The 19,336-nt window shown below is 39.8% G+C and overlaps 1 protein-coding gene across 3 annotated transcripts in view; it reads right to left on the reverse strand.

The window, feature by feature from the left end:
• Positions 1-19,336, reverse strand: part of LOC126188960 (beta-parvin) — a 107,913-nt gene that overhangs the window by 22,309 nt on the left and 66,268 nt on the right. For all 3 annotated transcript variants that reach the window (XM_049930719.1, XM_049930721.1, XM_049930720.1), the window contains exons 3-4: positions 17,693-17,782; positions 12,068-12,241 (exon numbers count right to left, since the gene is read on the reverse strand). In XM_049930719.1, coding sequence (XP_049786676.1) covers positions 12,068-12,241; positions 17,693-17,782 — 264 coding nt within the window. The remainder of the gene's footprint in view (positions 1-12,067; positions 12,242-17,692; positions 17,783-19,336) is intronic.

The following is a 19,336-nucleotide window of genomic DNA, read 5'->3' on the forward strand; positions in this document are numbered from 1 at the left end:
ATGTAAATATTCTTGGATTACCAGTACTGCATTATCTCACGTTTGGCTCTTTATTATGGCATAATGCCATACGTTCTAGAAGATGAAAACGTGAACAGTTGAAACTAGCCAATAGTGTGGAATTAAACACTCCATTTCAAATAAATTGGCTGGTTCAGCAGAAAAGATTAATAAAAACCAAATTTCTTTAGCAAATCGACAGAAATAACTTCATTGTTCTGCAATGCGATTAATGCTTGACTATCAGAAAGGGGAAATAAAATAAAATCTGAAACTAATAACATATTTTAGCCTTCCGTAATTATGTAATTCACTTGATAGCTCCCGGTCACAGAAACCAGTTTTGTTTCATTTGACGTAAGAGCAATCAACGAAAAGAAAACAGCAAAATCACCAAACGTAAACATGGTCACGTGAGACTACCCAATTACCCATTACAACTTAAGACTGCTCTGTAGACCTGCACCAGATCTACGATATTTCCGAACCGGGGCAATACTAGATAGTGCCGCCCCCCCCCCCCCCTTGAGCGTTTGAGGTAGGCCACGAAAAAAAAAAAAAAAAAAAAAAAAAAAAAAAAAAAAAATTCGACTTTTCAAAAAATGTCCATTTTGTAGTGCACATCTTACTGAAGAGTCTGATACATAAAATATATGTGTTTGAGGAAATGTAAGACATTGTTTGGTCTTAAATGTGCCCAAATGCAGTCCCACGCCTCTTCACACAGCATTCTATCGTACGTCTCTGTATTTCGTTCTGTGGAACTCAAAGATGTAACATTTTGTAATGGATGCCATCAAATTATATTCAGGACAGTGGAAATTAAAATTTCCTGAGGTGCCTCTTCTGCACCCGATTGCCCAGTTTGACAACCTGCCCCCGTTTAGAAGAAACTCACAATAAATACTGGATGGGATTATTTGTAACCGGGAGAACAGTAACTCTTGAGAAAATTTGCACTCTTTATTGCCTGTTAGCTAATAACTTGTATGATTTGTGTGACATAAAATTAAATATAGGATAAATGAAACCAGTAAAGACAATAGACAAGCAAGACAGTACACATTTCTTCAATCCTTAAGTCCTTGCATTGTTTTTATTACTAACCTTAGTACAGCTTTACATGGCGTGCTTTCCTTTTGGGTAAGAATCTATTAGCTCAACAAAGTTTGTCAAACGTTTTGCTACATGAAAAAACCAAATGTTGTCTAATACTGAAAATGCTATTAATACGAATAGAACCCAAGACTAGCATGGTTTCTCAATCTGATTACGTGTATTTGGTCACGAAATAGGTCTGCCTAATATTGCAGCAATTGTAACAAACACTGAATAAACGACACTGTTTTGGCACAAATGGTCATTTTTATAACACGACAGAATATAATCAATGCCTATTAGGCCTACTACAAGCAAAAAGTTTCATGTTAAGAAATAGTTTCACATTTCATTCATACGCTCTAGCTTCTGAAGCAGTAGTACGAAATTTTTATATAAATTTGGAATCATCATATTCTTCCAAAATTTGTGTGATGTCCCCGTTTCTTCTCCTTCCTCATTCTAACAATCTTGTCATCACTAATTCTGTGAATATTCCTGCAAGGGTTAAAACTTATTCTCCGGTTAACTTGTCTAATCCTGCCACAATCACCGTTTTAGTTATTCTGCGTTTTTTCCCTGGTTAGGTGTTATTACGTGTTCGCACAACGCGTTTTCCGCGCTGCTCCCACAATAGAACTTCAGCGGCTGCTAGCCGGGGACTGTACAACTGGCCTTTACCAGTGTAGCGTTCTGGCAAAAAAGCTGGAGAAGGTACTACTCACACGCGACTCAACTGCGCATGCGCATGAGCTTGCTAGCAACTGCTCAAATGAATCTACTGTAAGCAGTTGTGACGTCACGCTAATCGGAGGCAATTTGCTGTTATGAAGCATTGCATCGTCTTCCTAAAGCCGTTGACACATTTTGCTGTTTGCAGACACTTGTGTGAGCACTGTGTTTTGTTGCTGTATATGGTGCATTTCCTTGACAACTTTGTTTTATTTTCATTTTCTCTCTCTCTCTCTCTCTCTCTCTCTCTATCTTTCAAGTTTTATTGCTGCAGTATTATTCTGCAGTAGTGAAATACAGTAATATCCTTTGTTAGAGTATTGATTCTTACCGGTCAATGTTACAAAAATTTAACTGAAAACTAAAACAATGAAAAATTCCTGGAATTCTAAAAAACTCCCGGGTTTTTCCCAGTTTTCTCCCGGATGAAAAAATTCCCAGGTTTTTCCCGGATCTCCCTGTTGTCCTGGGTCATATGCACCCTGTGATTTTTTGAAACCAAATACATGGTGATGTAGGTTAAGATCCAAGGTATCACAACCAGGAACCGTTCACACTGGTGAAACATTGTTTGTGACTAATTGACAAAAATATTACTGAATTCTGTGTGATCCTCAATAGCATTAAAAAAGTCGTGTGGCATACAATGGATAGGGTAAGGGTTTCACTTGCAGGAGGTTGTGGGTTTGAATCTTGTCAGAAGTATCATTTTCATTTTAAAAATCTTTATCGAAATGATTTTGATCATTATTTTTATTCGATTAAGTGGTTTACATTTACTTTTTATTTCTTTACCTTTGTCACATCATTTTAATCACCATTTCTTTATCTCACTCTTTTTCCAGTCATAATTTTTGTGAATGTGAATTTAATATATATAAAATTGAATTCAATAACAAACGTGATTGTTGGGTTCAAATTAATGATATGAATATAATAGAGGGAAACATTCCACGTGGGAAAAATATATCTAAAAAGAAAGATGATGAGACTTACCAAACAAAAGCGCTGGCAGGTCGATAGACACACAAACAAACACAAACATACACACAAAATTCTAGCTTTCGCAACCAACGGTTGCCTCGTCAGGAAAGAAGGAAGGAGAGGGAAAGACAAAAGGATTTAAAACCCAAATCCTTTTGTCTTTCCCTCTCCTTCCTTCTTTCCTGACGAGGCAACCGTTGGTTGCGAAAGCTAGAATTTTGTGTGTATGTTTGTGTTTGTTTGTGTGTCTATCGACCTGCCAGCGCTTTTGTTTGGTAAGTCTCATCATCTTTCTTTTTAGATATATAAAATTGAATTCACATTCACAAAAATTCTGAGTGGAAAAAGAGCAACATAAAGAAATAATGAAACAACGAAGGGGAAGGGATAGCAGTATACAGATGGGGGAAGTGTACGGGTGGGGGGAGTGCAGTGTCAGGAGGTTTTGGGACAGGGAGGTGGGGAAAAGAGCAGTGAAAAAGGAGAGGAGAGGGGAAAGATGCACAGGCTCACTGGTAGAGGGCATAGAGGGCAGCAAACAAAGAGGGTGGGAGACAAGAATAGGGAGGTGGTGATAGGGCATAGAGTTGAAACTGTTGGGTGGAGGGTGTGGGGACAGCATTTTACCGTAGGTTGAGGCCGGGATAATTACAGAATCGGAGAATGTGTCTTAATAACTCCCATCCATGCAGTTCAGGAAAGCTGGTGGTGGAGGGGAGGATCCAGATGGCTTGGGTGGTGGAGCAGCCATTGAAATCAACCATGTTACATTCCACTGCACGTTGTGCCACAGGGTGGTCTACTTTGCTCTTGGCCATAGTTTGTTGGTGGCCAATCATCCTGGTGGACAGCTAGTTGGTAGTCATACCAATATAAAAAGCTGTGCAATGATTGTAGCAGAGCTGCTTCCACAGGCGACCCGGCCCCTGATTGAGTAGGTTAAACCTGCAACAGGACTGGAATACTAAGTGCTGGGTGGGTGGATTGGACAAATCTTGCACTTGGTCTTAGACACAGGTATGATCCTTGTGGCAAAGGATTGGGATTGGGCTGGTTCTTGGGGTTGGTGGGAAGATTGTGAGTGTGAGGGGAAATGACATGGTATATCTGTTTGCAGATTAGGTGTGAGGTATACCTGTCCGTGAAGGCCTTGGTGAGACCCTCAGCATAGTGAGCAGGGAGTTCTTATCATTCCAGATACGCCATCCCCAGGTGGCCAGACGGTAGGGGAGGAATTTTTTAGTGTGAAGGGGATGACAGCTGTCGAAATCTGGAGCCAAAACATACCCCTAATTGTCAGCTCCAGAGAAGCCTCAGTCCTATCCAAGGGCCCTACCTTTAGCCCTACACCCAAATTTAACCATGCTGGACCTGTCAAAGACCTACTCTCCTTCTCCTGATCCCAGCAATGGAAGCAATTCTTTACCGCCAATCCCTCCAACAAAAACGTACCTAATTCCAACATTGAATCATGCATCTTCCAGCTCATACCACCATCCAACCATGATCCTCCACCTCTCCGTCTCCAACTGGTGGTCACATTCCAGGAATTCCAAACCTCCAACTTAGCCTCACCACCCTTCCCCAGGTCCCTTCTTCAGAACACCAAACATTCAGTAGAAGAAAGAATAGCCATACACAACCTCAAAAACAAATCCTGATCTAATCATCTTATCTGCAGACAAAAGTTCCACCACTACTTTTATGACTCACTGTGACTACCTGCCATAAGGCCTCTGCCAATTATCTGACTACTCTACCTCAGCCAACTATCTCAATTATCTGATTACTCTACCTATAAACTTTGCCAGTGTGGTCCCATCCCAGAAGTCCAACACAACCTCCAATACCTTCTTAGAGCCTTAGGCCTTCCCAGAACCTCTCCCTTGAATCTATTTTCCTCATCGCCCCTATGACACCCTGCACACCCACCTTCCACATGCTCCCCAAAATCCACAAACCCAACAATCCTAGACGCCCTACTGTGGCTGGTTACTGTGTCCCCACTGAAAGAATTCTGTCCCACATGAACCAACACCTTCAACCAATTGCCCATAATCTAGTCTCCCATGTCAAAGACACCAATCACTTTTTTCACCAACTTCACTTATTTACCCTCTGAATCCCTACTCATCACTGTTGACACCAGCTCCCTACACACCAACATCCCTCATGCCCATGTTCTTACCGCTATTGAACACTACCTTTCCCAACGTCTTTCAGACTCCAAACCCACTACTTTATTCATCATACACTTACTGACTTCTTCCTAAACCACAACTACTTCTCCTTTGAAGGGGAGGTATACGAACAAATCTGCGGCTCAGCCATGGGCAGACCCATGGCCCTCTTCTATGCCATCTACATAAGGCCTTCCTAGCCTCCCAAATTGGCTAACCCTAGTCTGGTTCACGTTCACTGATGATATCTTCATGACTCCGGGCCAAGATAGCCTATCTTTGTTCCCTCACAACCTCAGCACCATCTCTCCCATCCACTTCATCTGGTCCTCCTCAAACTAGCATGCCACCTTCCCAGACACTGAATTCCTCCTCTCTGATGGCTCCATCTGCACCTCTGTTCACATTAAATGCAATTACTAACAGTACCTGCATTTTGACAGCTGTCATCCCTTTCACAACAAAAAAATCCCTCCCATACAGCTTGGACAGGACATCTGAGGACAGCATGTTTGCAGTGACAAGAAGTCCTTTGCTTAGTATGCTCTGGATCTCACCAAGGCCTTCTCAGACAGGCACTACCCCAGACCTAGTCTGCAAACAGATCTCCCATGCCATTTCCCCTCATATCCCCAATCCTCCCACCAGCCCCAATAACCAACCACAAAGGAGTGCCCCCTTCATCACCCAGTACCACTCCACACTGGAACGACTGAACTACATCCTTCACTAGGGTTTTGATGATATATCATCATGCCCTGAAATGAGGGACATCCTACCAGAGATCCTTCCCAACCTCCTAAAGTGGTGTTCCACCACCCACCCAACCTCCACAACATCCTAGGCCATCCCTATGCCACTCCTAGTCCCAATCCCTTGCCACAAGGATCATATCCCTGTAGATGACCAAATGCAAGACCTGCCCAATCGACTCACCCATCACTTACTATTCTATTCCATTTCAGTCACTGATTTATCCTACCCCATCAGGAGATGGGCCACCTGTTGAAGCAGCCATGTCATTTACCAACTCTCCTGCAAACATTACACAGCATTTTTTATTGATATGGCTACCAACCAACTGTCCACCAGGATGAACGGCCACCAACAAACTGTAGCCAAGAGCAAAGTAGACATGCAACGGAACATAACATAATTGATTTTAATGGCTGCTTCACCACCCAAGCCATCTGGATCCTCCCCTCCACACAATCAGCTTTTCTGAACTGCACAGCAGGCTGTTATCTCTACAACACATTCACAGCTCCCATAATTATCCCAGCCTCAACCCACGGTAACATACTGTCCCCACACCCTCCACGCAATAGTTTCCACCCTCTCTGTAATATCATCTCCTACCAATTCTCATCCCTCACCCTCTTTGTCTGCTGCCCTCTGCCAATTCACCCGTCCATCTTTCCCCGCTCCTCTCCTTTTTCTCTCCTTCTTCCCCACCTCCTTACCCCCAAAACCTCCTGACCCTGTGGCTGCTGGCATTCTGCGCACTCCGCGACACAGTGTTTGTCACTCTCCCCATCCATACACTACTATCCCTTCCCCTTCCCCTTCCCTGTCCCCTCGAGATTGTTGCTTACATCCCAAGTGATAGTTGCATTCTGGCCCATGCCGCCACAGTTGGCGGATATGTGTGCATGAGGTGCGCTTGCCTGTGTGTATGAATGATGTGTTTTTCTCTTTTGCTGATGAAGGCTGTGGCTGAAAGCTGTAAGTAAGTCTTTTAATTGTGCTCATATGCAACTTAGTGTCTTTTTACAGTAAGTAGCAATCTATATTTTTCTACATTGTTAATACTATATTAACATCTTATTTCTCTCATCTGCAATAATGAATGTTTCACCCACTCTGAAATCAGTAAATAATTTATCAGCCCTGTGGAGAAGTTTCTCTATCCTAAAAAACCCATACAGGGATGTCAGGTCTCCTCCTCCTCCCCCCCCCCCCCCCCCCACACACACACACACACACACACCCCATTAGCCTTATACCCATTCCTATATGTAGTGTGCTCCTGATCTATTAAGGCGATCCCACAATTCTGCTTCCAGTAGCACAGGTCAATGAATTCACATCTAGGATCACCACAGAATCACCAAGGCCTCTAATTTAGGACATCCACTCTGTTCCAAACCAGATGACTTTTTCAGTTCTGGGAAAAATGATGCAAAATGAAACTCAGCTTCCACTCTGTGTGTGAGGCTAGTTGTTTTCATCAATACATCCAGTTGCCTGTAGGAACAAAAGATCACCTCTGAACCCAGGTAGCAGGTGTCACTCATAACAATATGAACCACAATTCACAGCCATCTGTACCCAGTGCATTCAACTGTCCCCGGCTGAGCCCCTAAGTGCTGACAATTCCATGCAGCAAATATCCATTGGAATTGGGCAATATCTGTTTTTAGGCCTAAAGGGGCAGCTGATCTGCATTTATACACTTTAGTGTTTCACCCAAAATACGCATGATCCCTCCATTGTTGGCCGGGTCAGGCAAATCAGAAGGCACTGCAACATCAGGGATTCCAGGTGATACTAAATGTCCACCAGAATTGCCACATCTTTCATGGCAGGTGTCTAGACGACACCATGGCTTTAGGCAGCAGCTTTCAGTCAGCCGACCACGGCCAACACAGCTTCCAACTATTTACGGACATTGGTGAATTCCCCATCCAACAAAAGATATTGTCTCCATCCCTCTTTACCTATATTCAACTATACAACAACAAACACACCACTACCCCAAGCAGAAACTAGATACGATCTGAGTACAGCCACACTACTCTTGGCATCACTACTAAAGTAAGTGTTGAACATGAACAAGAGATACTGCTGCTGACGGTGGTGGCTGGTTGCTGCTCCACATCTAAAGTACAACTGTGCCAGTACCTGTGCACATTAGGTAGTTATTAAAATACGTTCCAGAGAGACATCTAATTCCCCAACTTGCAAGAACAGCCAATGGTTTAAGTGTGGCGTAGCTTCATACATAACTATTCAAGAAACTTTTGCCACCATGAAGGAATCACCAGACATGAATGCAATTTACTACACATAATATTTATAGTTTTATGAAGAAACACATGTATATACTACATTTACTTAAAAACTCATTGTTTGGTGAAGCCATGCTGTGATAATAGCCTGTACATGTCATAACTTTTATTTAAATCCACAATTTTGATGCACTGATTACTGATGAGTAATTATGATGTAAGATCTCTCAGAACACAGGATTTACTGTCTATCTCTACGCTATTTATTCAAATCAATTGTCTTCCTCTTAAAGGGACAGAAAATGACAAACATGCACTTTAGCTACTATCTGGCTCTAAGCAAAAACAGAGGGCAAGTTTCCAGTCTGCCATAACACAAGACCAGACAAGAGTGTTAGGATCTGCCATTTGACAAAAAGCTAGAGAACATAAACCACTGTAATGGAATTTAAAATAATTGTAAGAGAAGCATACCATTCCACTGTCTAACTACGAAAAGACTCAATTATTGACAATATAAATATCTAATTACATTATCAGGGTTGCCATAAGTTTCCCCAAGTGAAATTCCCTGATTTCCAGACAAGTTTTAGCATTTTTCCCATGACAAATTTGGGATCTCAAGGGTGAGCTAAGACATACGTTGACAATCTGTCTTTGCAGCCAGGGTACAAGAAATAATAGCGCAAACAAGTAAATATCAAAAAGTGAGCAAAAATCTTAAGTACTAACATCAACATCTTTTCTAACGAACTGTTTTTAGATGGAGAAAGCAAGACAAATGGTATGTGTTTCATTAAGACCACTGATGTTATTTTATTTCAATGAAGCAAAACACATTTGGTGACAAGAATACACATTTCCTTAGAGTCGCACGACAGATTTAAAATACCTTCACTGCTTTCAGAAATAACCTCAAAAAAGTAGGCCTCTTGAAAGAAGGATATAAGTGGAAAAGAATTATGTAATCCAACACTGTAGGTGACCACCAATAAAATGTTGGTTCTACTATGTTCATTACTGTCTGTTATTACCCATGTGTTATATCTATTATTTTACATGTATTATGTGATTTCTCTTTTGAGAAATATATGAGTACATAGTGTACAAACTACCAGCGACTGACAATTTTCTTCTTATCGTCCATACTCTATAACATATAAACTACTTTTGAAGTGCCAAAATGTACTAGAACAAATAAAATGTCTATAAAATGCCACACTGTACAACATACTTGCAGTGAGACAGTCGCAATTCCTGAAATCCATCGATCATGGCCTCTGGCCTGCTGAGGAGCACCACAGTCCTGGGTCCATGGATAAACCATGAAAGTCTGCTGCATTACACCAAACACAAACAGATCCAGCCTGCAGGTAGATCAGTAAGACTAGACCCAAGAGGCAAGGCCTGCACATTAGTGGGAACCAAATGGCTTCAGATCGGCAGGTGCGATCCATTACATATGCCCAAAGAAACGGCCTGTGGTTTTGGCCTGGCATGGAAATTCACAAGCCACAGACAGCATCTTGTTGAAATGAGACCACAGTGATCAATCCATGCAACAGATAACTTGTTCAAATACTCTGAGCATGAATAATAATGAGGATAGGTAGCAACTCACTGTAAAGATGATTGTTGAGCCACAGACAGACACAGACAAGACAATCACACTCTCACAACTAAATTTTCTGTCATGGCTTTTGTCAGAAAATGAGAGCACAAACACACATTAACACAATTACTCAGACACAACTCATGCACACGTGGCTGCCATCTCCAGCTGGTGTGTCTACAGTCTCTGGAAATCAGACCCAAACAAACTACTACTCACACTTCCCAAACTCTCAGTGGCAGCTGCTGGGCTAATAGCAAGAAGTGGTAGCCGCTCTGACTGCAAGCTGAGGGAAGTGGTAATAAGGGAAGAAGCAGTAAGAATGAGCGCAGTGCACAAACTCAGCTACACCCAGCCAGCAACGATGCACGACACCTCAGTAAACAAACTATTTCATCTACTGAGACAAAAACGAGATCTTCCCTTTTTTTTCCAAATTCCCCTGCTATTTCCCTGACATGTTTGAAATTCTGATTTCCAGAACCCATGGCAACCCTGATTATACTATTTCATTGGTGTGATGACAAAATAACCAAACGTACGTTATTTAAAAACTTACCAGTGTGCTGTAAAGATTGATTAATCATAGTTTTGAGATTTTTGACTCTATTCCTCCATCCTGTATCTATAAATGGTTCAAATGGCTCTGAGCACTATGGGACTTAACATCTATGGTCATCAGTCCCCTAGAACTTAGAACTACTTAAACCTAACTAACCTAAGGACAGCACACAACACCCAGCCATCACGAGGCAGAGAAAATCCCTGACCCCGTCGGGAATCGAACCCGGGAACCCGGGCGTGGGAAGCGAGAACGCTACCGCACGACCACGAGATGCGGGCACCTGTATCTATAATTTTATAATATCCTGCTACTGAGTCTCTAAGCAATTTGAGTACAAATATCAATGATATAACTCATTTAAAGACGGATCTTTACAACAGCCAGACATAATAAAGATTGGAAAAGGAGGATGTAGTATTACACACCCCACGGCATGCTATCCATAACCAGCATACTGTCTACAAGGTGGCCAATACTGAAGCCTGTTCCACTCTTTGACAATGGCCTTCCCGAGGTCATCCTCAAATTATGACAACAGCCCAAAATATGACTGATCCACTTCCTTGGTGAACTTGTCTTGAGACATGCACTGGCACCTGGCTGCTGTTCAACAACCACAAACTAGTGTCAGACAAATCCTGCTCTCACTGGTGACAAGGAACCATTCCAGATTTTCCCCATGCCAACTTTCTTTGAGCACCATGTTTGTTCTGTTGTTCACACTTGATACCTGCAGACTAAAACGGTCATGCAGAGATGATTGTATACCATCTAGGTCTGCAGAGCTCTCCCAATTGCCTCTAAAAAGACAGTGCACTGTGTTGTTGCATTCTTATTAGAGTATCTGCGTGTCAATTTGCTGGTGGTGGTCAAAGGCTGGTGGCGTTGGGTGCAGGTGATAGTTATCAGGAAGAGCTTCAAAGCTTTGTTTGTCTAGATAGCAGCTGAATGTTTGAAGGAGGTCACTGTGGTGTGTGCCAAATATGGCAGGCAACTTCCTATGCTGACAATCCTTCTTGCCAAAAATTGGCAGTGTGGACATGGCCTTAACTTGAAATGACCTTTTGAAGCATGTTGACAAACTAAACAGTCTGTACAAGCTGCACCGTCACATTCAAGATTAGACACACAGTATGTCTTATTGCACTGCAATCAGAATGCAGGTGTATTTTCACCTCTGCTTAACAGGTGGCTATACAAAGGGAAATTTTGTAGTCAAAAACAGAAAATAGTATATAGTTAAGAGGTTTCTGACTGTAATAAACTATGCATATCTTAAGGATAGTGCAAAATCTTTTTTGAAGTGTTTACTAAGTCAATAGGCAGTTCAGGGAAGACACCATATCCTTAATGCTTTGAAGAGTCTTTAAAAGTCCTTACGTCATACGGAGAAGTTATAAGAAACCAAATGGATACTACTCTGGGCTCTTCAATCTATTTGATGTAATGGTCACTGCCAAGACCAGGTACAATCAGAAACAGCCACAACTTGTTATGATATGCAATGCCACAACAGAATATTAAACCAAGTGTTCGTCTGATATGACACTGAACAATGATCTGGAAGATAATGTTCACTTCCCTACCAACTCCGTCATCACTCTGACTCATGGTAACTTTAACCTCCTCAGGAGTGGAGGAGGGAGAGGGAGACAGATGAAGGGAGAGAGAATTTGTTGCCTATTGACGTGCAACTTTGAGTGTGGTACTATACTGTAAGACTATACAACAATTACGTATTAGTGGTATAATGTTATATGACATCTTGATATATCAAGTTCTTGTATTCTCTATTAAATTGTGCAACACAAATTTTGAGATTTTCTTTAATTGCTTTATGTTTCCATTATAGGAGTAAAGTTACTATTATTTTAGGAACACTTACCCAATAGCTTCTGCAGTACCTGCCCATCATATAAATCTTCCTCAATATCTTTGACTATTATCCTCTGATCTGCCAGTTCATCATTTATCCATTCAATGAGCACTGCAATGAGTTCTTTCAGCTTTGGATCTTCAAAGGATCTTGGCTCTATCATTGACCGCTCCTCATTTTCCTCTAAGAGTACAAATATTGAGTGTCCATAATTGTTATTTTTGCAAAAAATGTTAAGCCAATTCCATTTCATGATATGGCAAGAAAAACATAATGACGATAATATTATTATTTACCCAAAACTAATTACAGACATAAGATCACAATGCAGCATGCAGAGCAACAGGAAGTAAATTGTAAAATAAACAATAATGTTAAACACAATGTGCTAATGCTGACAACTTTGAACAAAGCAACAGTACCACCATTCTAGGTGTCAGAAAACAGAAACAGACAGTTTTGAAATATGGTGAAAATACGCCCACAGTCAACACGAGGCAATACAGGGGAAACTAGTAGCCTCACTGTTTTCTGCATAACTCTGATGGTTTGCTGATTCGACCGACTCCTCTGTTAATATCACATGAATAAGGACATGAGTTAAGCTTCTTGCCTTGAAACACATGCAGAGCAGCCACCTAGACTCTAACTTGACACAATCACTATTATGTTTCTATGGGTGAACCACTGTATAATGGAAATTATGACAAGTTAGTTGCTGCACACACCTGCACATATACACTACAAATTTGTGAAGAACTACACTGTTAGTCGACAATAAGTGAAAAGCACTTCCATAAATAATAATACGTATGACTGAAAATTAAATAAAGACAGGGATAAATATACTGAATAAGCAGAAAAACAAATAACCCTGATAGTCACAAAGGAAGATATCAATGATGAAAGTACAGGATAAAGCTGAAAGTAAGGTACAAGCAGTTAAAAATAATTACAAACTATACAGAAGGGAATTATGCACTCGATATCTCTGTAACATCTATCACCATCTTGCAAAACTCAAGAGTTTGTGATAATGGCATTACATCATTTAGTTATGATCACTAAACTGTCACAATTTTTTTGCTTCCATCTGCTGCTTCTATTATTATATTTACCTCTGTAAAAATTCAGTGCTGTAATGCAATAATTATTTATAAGTGATGTCAAGCGGTTATTCTACTTGCTAAAGCACGGCTACAATCACCTATGAATTATCATATGCACCTCAGTGTATTGAACATTTGCATGTTTTATAACAATTTAATGTTAATGAAAACTTGTTTAAATTATTTTTAAAAAGAATTTCTATTATTGTAATGAGCAAAAGATGGGAAGTAGGAATTACTAACTCATATCTGTATGTTTTCAACAAAAAACTTCTAAGTGTTAAGCATGTCCCCACATTTATAAATTAATTTGCGATGTGTGTGTAAAATTAGTCACATAATTACAATTTATCATGCAAAATGACCCATGGAACATGTTTTTAATTAAGTAACTTATTCTACATCTATGAGTACCATTTCACTTGGAATCAGTGAAAGATACATTAAAACATTTTATTTTCTTTGTACATATTTACTGTGTAATCTTTTTTTCTGAGATGTTCTACAACTTGGAGGATCTCCTCACTATGGATCCATTAGAACAAAAAGTACTTCTAACCAAATCTATCTTAACTTGTGTAATTGACCAATGAACTGCCTGCATTATTAAATAGTTTAATTACAGGAAATACTGAGATATGGATCACATCAAGCACTATGGAATAAGGGTGAACTAAAAACGGCATATGAACTTTGCCTGATAAATTAAACTATGGCCAGCATTGGTACTTTTAAGGATATGAAGAGACTAAGAGAAACTAAATTTAGTTTTTATCAAAATGAAAATTAGATACCAAAAAAATTTCTAAGACCATATGGTCTCAAACAAATAGGTGTAGGAAAGGTTCCAGCTGAAAAGATAACACTAACGTAATTGTAGAGAAAAATGAGAAGGAATGTAGAGATCCAACTAACATCAATGATATTTTTAATCAATATTATAATATTTTTTAATCAATAAAACTAAAATACCAGATTAAAATGCATTGAAAACACATCTGTATTCAGAAATAAATTACGAGGTTATTTAGTCTCTCCATTTCTACATAGCTTAAAAGAATACCTACAAGCTAAACAGTAGAGAGGATCTCCATTTAAACAAGAAGTATCTATGTATATATAAACCAGGAGTCATGAATATACAATATATTACGTACATACTTTATATAAGAACACTGCTGATTGTTCTCTCTCTCTTTTTTCTCTCAAGTGAGAATTGGACAGGTTTAGCACTACAAAATGAGGCTGCAAAAGTGTAAGCTAGTGAAGATTAGTTAGAGCATGGCATACAGTGCAAAAGTGAAATAGTGAAAGTGTATAATTGTAAAAATGTGAAGATGAGTGTGTAAATTTGTGCAGTATAAAAGTGAAATTAATAACATTTTTATCTTATCCAGATTGTATTGAAGCAATCTTAGATTTGTACTGGGTATTAATTTGAGGTAATTAAAATAAGTTTAGAGTGAATTAAGGTACTCCAGTGTTACGTTATGTGCATAAACATACTTGATATTGCCCATGTCCTGACTGTTTATACAATGGGAATTGTAAACAGATTAATTAATGAGTAAATAAATAACCAATTCTTATCTTGACATCTTGAGGTGTTGGGTGTTTTGCCAGATGTCAGCATCATACATGACAATATTTTGATGACAAATCACCAGGTGCTTCCTGCGGAGAATCCTGTAGCACCTGATGACAAAGATCCACGTTGTCGAAATATTGTGCATGGACGATGCTGATGTCTGGCAGAACATGTCAACAGATCACCAAAGAAGTCTGAAGAATTGATTCTCATGTTATTGCTTTCCTTTAGTTGGAGTCACAAACGGAGGTGGCCAAGTTCAGGCAAGTTCTTTGCACTTGACAACACGTATTCTCTGACAGCCAATAAGCGTTCAGTAGTTTTCTGAGCACTCTGCTGTGAATTCCAAAGCCAGCGTGAGCATTAAATGTGATCACAGTGAGTTACTTAGTGAATTTTTATTCTATCTGTTACGAGCTGTTGTGGCTAACAACAGGGGTAAGTGACAAATTCTATATGAACAAGAGACATAATTTACAGGATACATGCTTTTCGCAAGCATGCAGCAGAAGACAGAGGACACCATGCAGTAGAAAACAGAGGACATCACACCTATCACCTGCAAGCACGCAGCAGAAAACAGAGGACACCACACCTTTCATCTGCAAATGGCAATACTGCAATCGCCCTCTGTGGCTCTACCTGTGCAGACCACCTCCATCCACAACTCTGTCTATGTATGGTACCATAAATTTTATCGTATGAATAAAATATGCAGAAGTGAGCCATATATGTCAAAGTTGACAATCCAACATGAATATACAAGACATACTCTAAAAGCAAGGACCACCTGTTATTTAAAAAAACAACTAAAGTCATTGTTTTGATTCTATAGTGGGTGAAAACAGACAACAAAAATTGTTGCCCCTGCCTGTAGTCACGTGTGTGCTATATTGCTATTCAGTTTTTGTGTGCAGAAGGATCTATAAGTTTCCCAGATTCATCAGGAGTTTTACGTAGCTTATGCGTTAGTAATGAGTGAAGGTAAGGTTAGACAACTGTGTCTATACTTTAAACAAGGTTATACAGGTTGACACAAATAAAAGTGGCCCAGAGGATAGAGTTCCAGGGTATAAAGAAACATAGTAGAGGAAAGGAGCTACAGTACTAACGTGACTATAGCAGAAGTCGGAAGTGACCACCATTCATCTCTTGGTACTTTTGGGCTCTGGTCAGCACGTTGCTGAAGGAGGATCAAAGCTGGACTGTTGGAATTGCTGCAGTATCATCCAAAAAGTTCTGCTACAGTTGTTGAAGACTATGAAGGTTGTTGCGATACGCCTTAGACTTGAGGGCTCCCCACACAAAGTAACCACACACTGACAGATCAGGTGACCTGGGTGGGCCAGCTAGGGTTGTGACCAGACTGAACTCTGCTAACAACTCTGTCAGGCATGAAGATTGCATAAATGTGCTACAAGATTTGGTATGGATCACGTGGCGAGTGTACACGTGGTCTGCACGTCACGGGGTGTGGTTATAGGCATACATTCGCTTCCTGTCATAGCCATTTATCCGAGCCATTTTTATTTGCCCCATTCTGTACAAATGTGGATGATTAAGAGCAGAATGGGAGGCCCAGTATTCAGACTAATGAAATCATGCAATACTGGGTCAAAAATTGTAATTTGACTGACGAGTAGTGTTCTGGCTAATGAATTTCTTCATACTTGATGTTCCATCATTTACACAACTGATCACAGAAAAGATAAGGTATCAAAATTTGGCAAGATGGGTATTGTAAATGAAAGTAAGATTGGTTTAAAATCACAACCAAGCCATGGTCATCAGAGGTGGAGCACAAGATTGGATTGGGGAAGGACACGGGCTATGCCATTTCAAAGACACCATACCAGTGTTTGCCTTAAGCAATTCAGGAATATCATGGAAAACCTAAATCTGGAAAGGTGGACAGGGATTTGAATAACTGCATTCTGACCATGAGTCAAGTGACTTACCACTTTGCTCTGTAGTACTAAAACTGCTTGGCAAGCAGTACAAACAACAAAGAATGTCAAACAGACAACTGTGTTTGAGCACTACCAACAAGATACAGATGATTTGCTTTCCACATTATTACAGGTGATGAGACAATTGCCACACCAACTCAGATCCAAAACAACAGTAAATCTAGTTCAACCATTCAACTTGGCTGAACCAAAAACATTCACAGTCTCCTTACTATAAGTGGAGAAATGATATTCATCATTTACCAGGACAAAAAGGAATTCTTTCAGCTGCTTTAATTGAATTTGAGTCAACAGTTACAGCTGAAGTATACTTAGAAACAACTGCCAAACATTTGTCCAGGATGGTCCTCCTCCACGACAACATGCTTCCACAAACATCTGCCAGTACTACACATAAGATTCAGCATTTCCATTGGGAACTTCTCTACCATCCACTCTAAAGCCCTGACTTCATACCCATAGACTCTCTTCTTGCACTTCAAAGAATGAGGTTATGGACAACAACTGGAAGCTAATGAGGAACTCAAGGCTACCACTGTCAACTGGTTCAGTTCTCAGGTGTAGAACTTTCATGCAGTGCAATGTAATGAAAAGTCCTTACAAGTGTATGATGATTGCGTCGAAAAGTGAAGAAGTTTCTAGGGAATGAAAATGGCTAATAAAAGGTTTTGCTAACTCTTTTTTATGTGGGAAAAGTTTTTACATTCGAATTATGATATGTATACAAACTAATGTGATCAAAACCAAGAGATTTGGGATAATGTTCCACATTTTTAGCAGAAGGCTAACAAATCCGTAAAATAGTGTTGTCTGAAATGTGTTTCAGTTACTCTTTATAATTTGTTGTGAATATTTCAAGAGACAAATCATCATTTTAACAAATAATTATCAGTACAGTACAAAGTTGTCTTTTTATGAAGACTAATACAAAGGCATTGTTCCTTTAATCAGGAGTAGGCTAACTTACCTAGTGCATATTCCTCTGGTGGTAAATCAGGGGCTGTAGGATTTCCAGGTGAGTCAATAGCATATTTTCCTTCTTCTTGTACCTCTTGCACTGAAACATTAAATGCCTCAAAAAGTTTAGAACAAAGCTCAATCTGACATGCAAGGAATAAAAACAAATATTTTTAAAACTTTGAACGTGAAAACATAAAACACAAGGACTATTTAAAAACATCTGCTGTCGGCCAGGTATATAAAGGGAGCCTATTTGGATTACAAAACTGTTATTTCTCAACATTAGTAAACTGTCTTGTATTTTTGTACATTCCACACTGTATCAGATACAAGCAAAATGTTGTTATGTTGCTATATCACAAAATGATTTGTAAACGTTTCCAGTACTGTTTTGATATTTCTCGCTCAGCAATGAGATATCTGGGAGTGTATCCTCCAGAATTTCATTGAAAGCTCTTTCAGAACACACAGAACAATATGAAAGTTTTCCTTGTCACAATTATATGTTTCTATATTATAAACACCAGCTTCTTTTCTAGAACATAAAATGAATCCATAGCTATTCCTCTCAACTCCCAATCTTTTCTAGTTATCTCTTTATGATTCACGAAACCAAATTCATCTGTCATTTTGCTGCAAAGCAAAAAAATTGAGAAAAGAGTGTGGGAGAGAGAGTGATCAATGGTTGCCTGGGTACACAGATTGAAGTATGGGGAGTAGAGAAAACATTGTGACACTAGGAAGGGGGAAGGAACATCTTCAAAATAAAAAAATAAAAAAAAAAACTATTAAGAGCCCCCCCCCACAGCCTTGGCAGCTATGGCCACTGCATCTGAATTAAGAACTAGAGAGTTGTTCAAATATACCGATTACCTCACCAGATCCTTTGGATAAGCCAATACACTTTTCCAATATAAATCTGCCACCAAAGAGAACAAGTCACTGACCAGAATGTCACTTATCGCCCAAGTCTTGAGAAATCAACATATATCAATTAAAATACACTCTTCACCAAGGCTTCTCTCGCTCTCATTGTAGTCCAAGAAGAGTGGTAGCCTAATCAAAGTCATTTCGTCACCTTTCAACATTTCCATCCCTATGCTAGTCTTGCTCTCGATACAGACCTTCCTCCACTCCCCAAATCTACATGTAGATACAGCAGAGTCCCGCTAATCTGAACCCCGGTAATCATCCAAACTTTCAGTTAACCCAAACATGAAAAATGTTAGTCTAAGTATGGAAAACTGTGTGGTAAATGGCTGTACATACACACTATTTTAATTTACACAGTACAGTAAACACGTATTAGAAAAATTGGCAAGAAAACATTAGTTTTAAACAATACATAACAATGCAAGAAAAACTGTCAAACCCACTAAAATACAGTGGACATTTTATCCCTACTTTTTAGATGACAAAAACTCAGTCATTGTCTTTTGGCGTAATGAAGACAGTCTGTTATATGACACATAGTTGCGCTATCTCATAAACATCAAATCAGCAGGTGTAGCAGTGGGCTGTTGCTCCAAATAGCATAGCGCGAGGTCAAGGGCTTCTGCTACGTCACTGTGTGGCACCAGCTCTCCTGGCTCATTGTCACTTCCGTCACAGCAGTCCACTTCTTCCTGGTCTTGAGTCACAGCAACTAAAT

Source organism: Schistocerca cancellata, chromosome 5 (genome assembly GCF_023864275.1).
Source record: "Schistocerca cancellata isolate TAMUIC-IGC-003103 chromosome 5, iqSchCanc2.1, whole genome shotgun sequence".
Taxonomy (NCBI): Eukaryota; Metazoa; Arthropoda; class Insecta; order Orthoptera; family Acrididae; genus Schistocerca; species Schistocerca cancellata.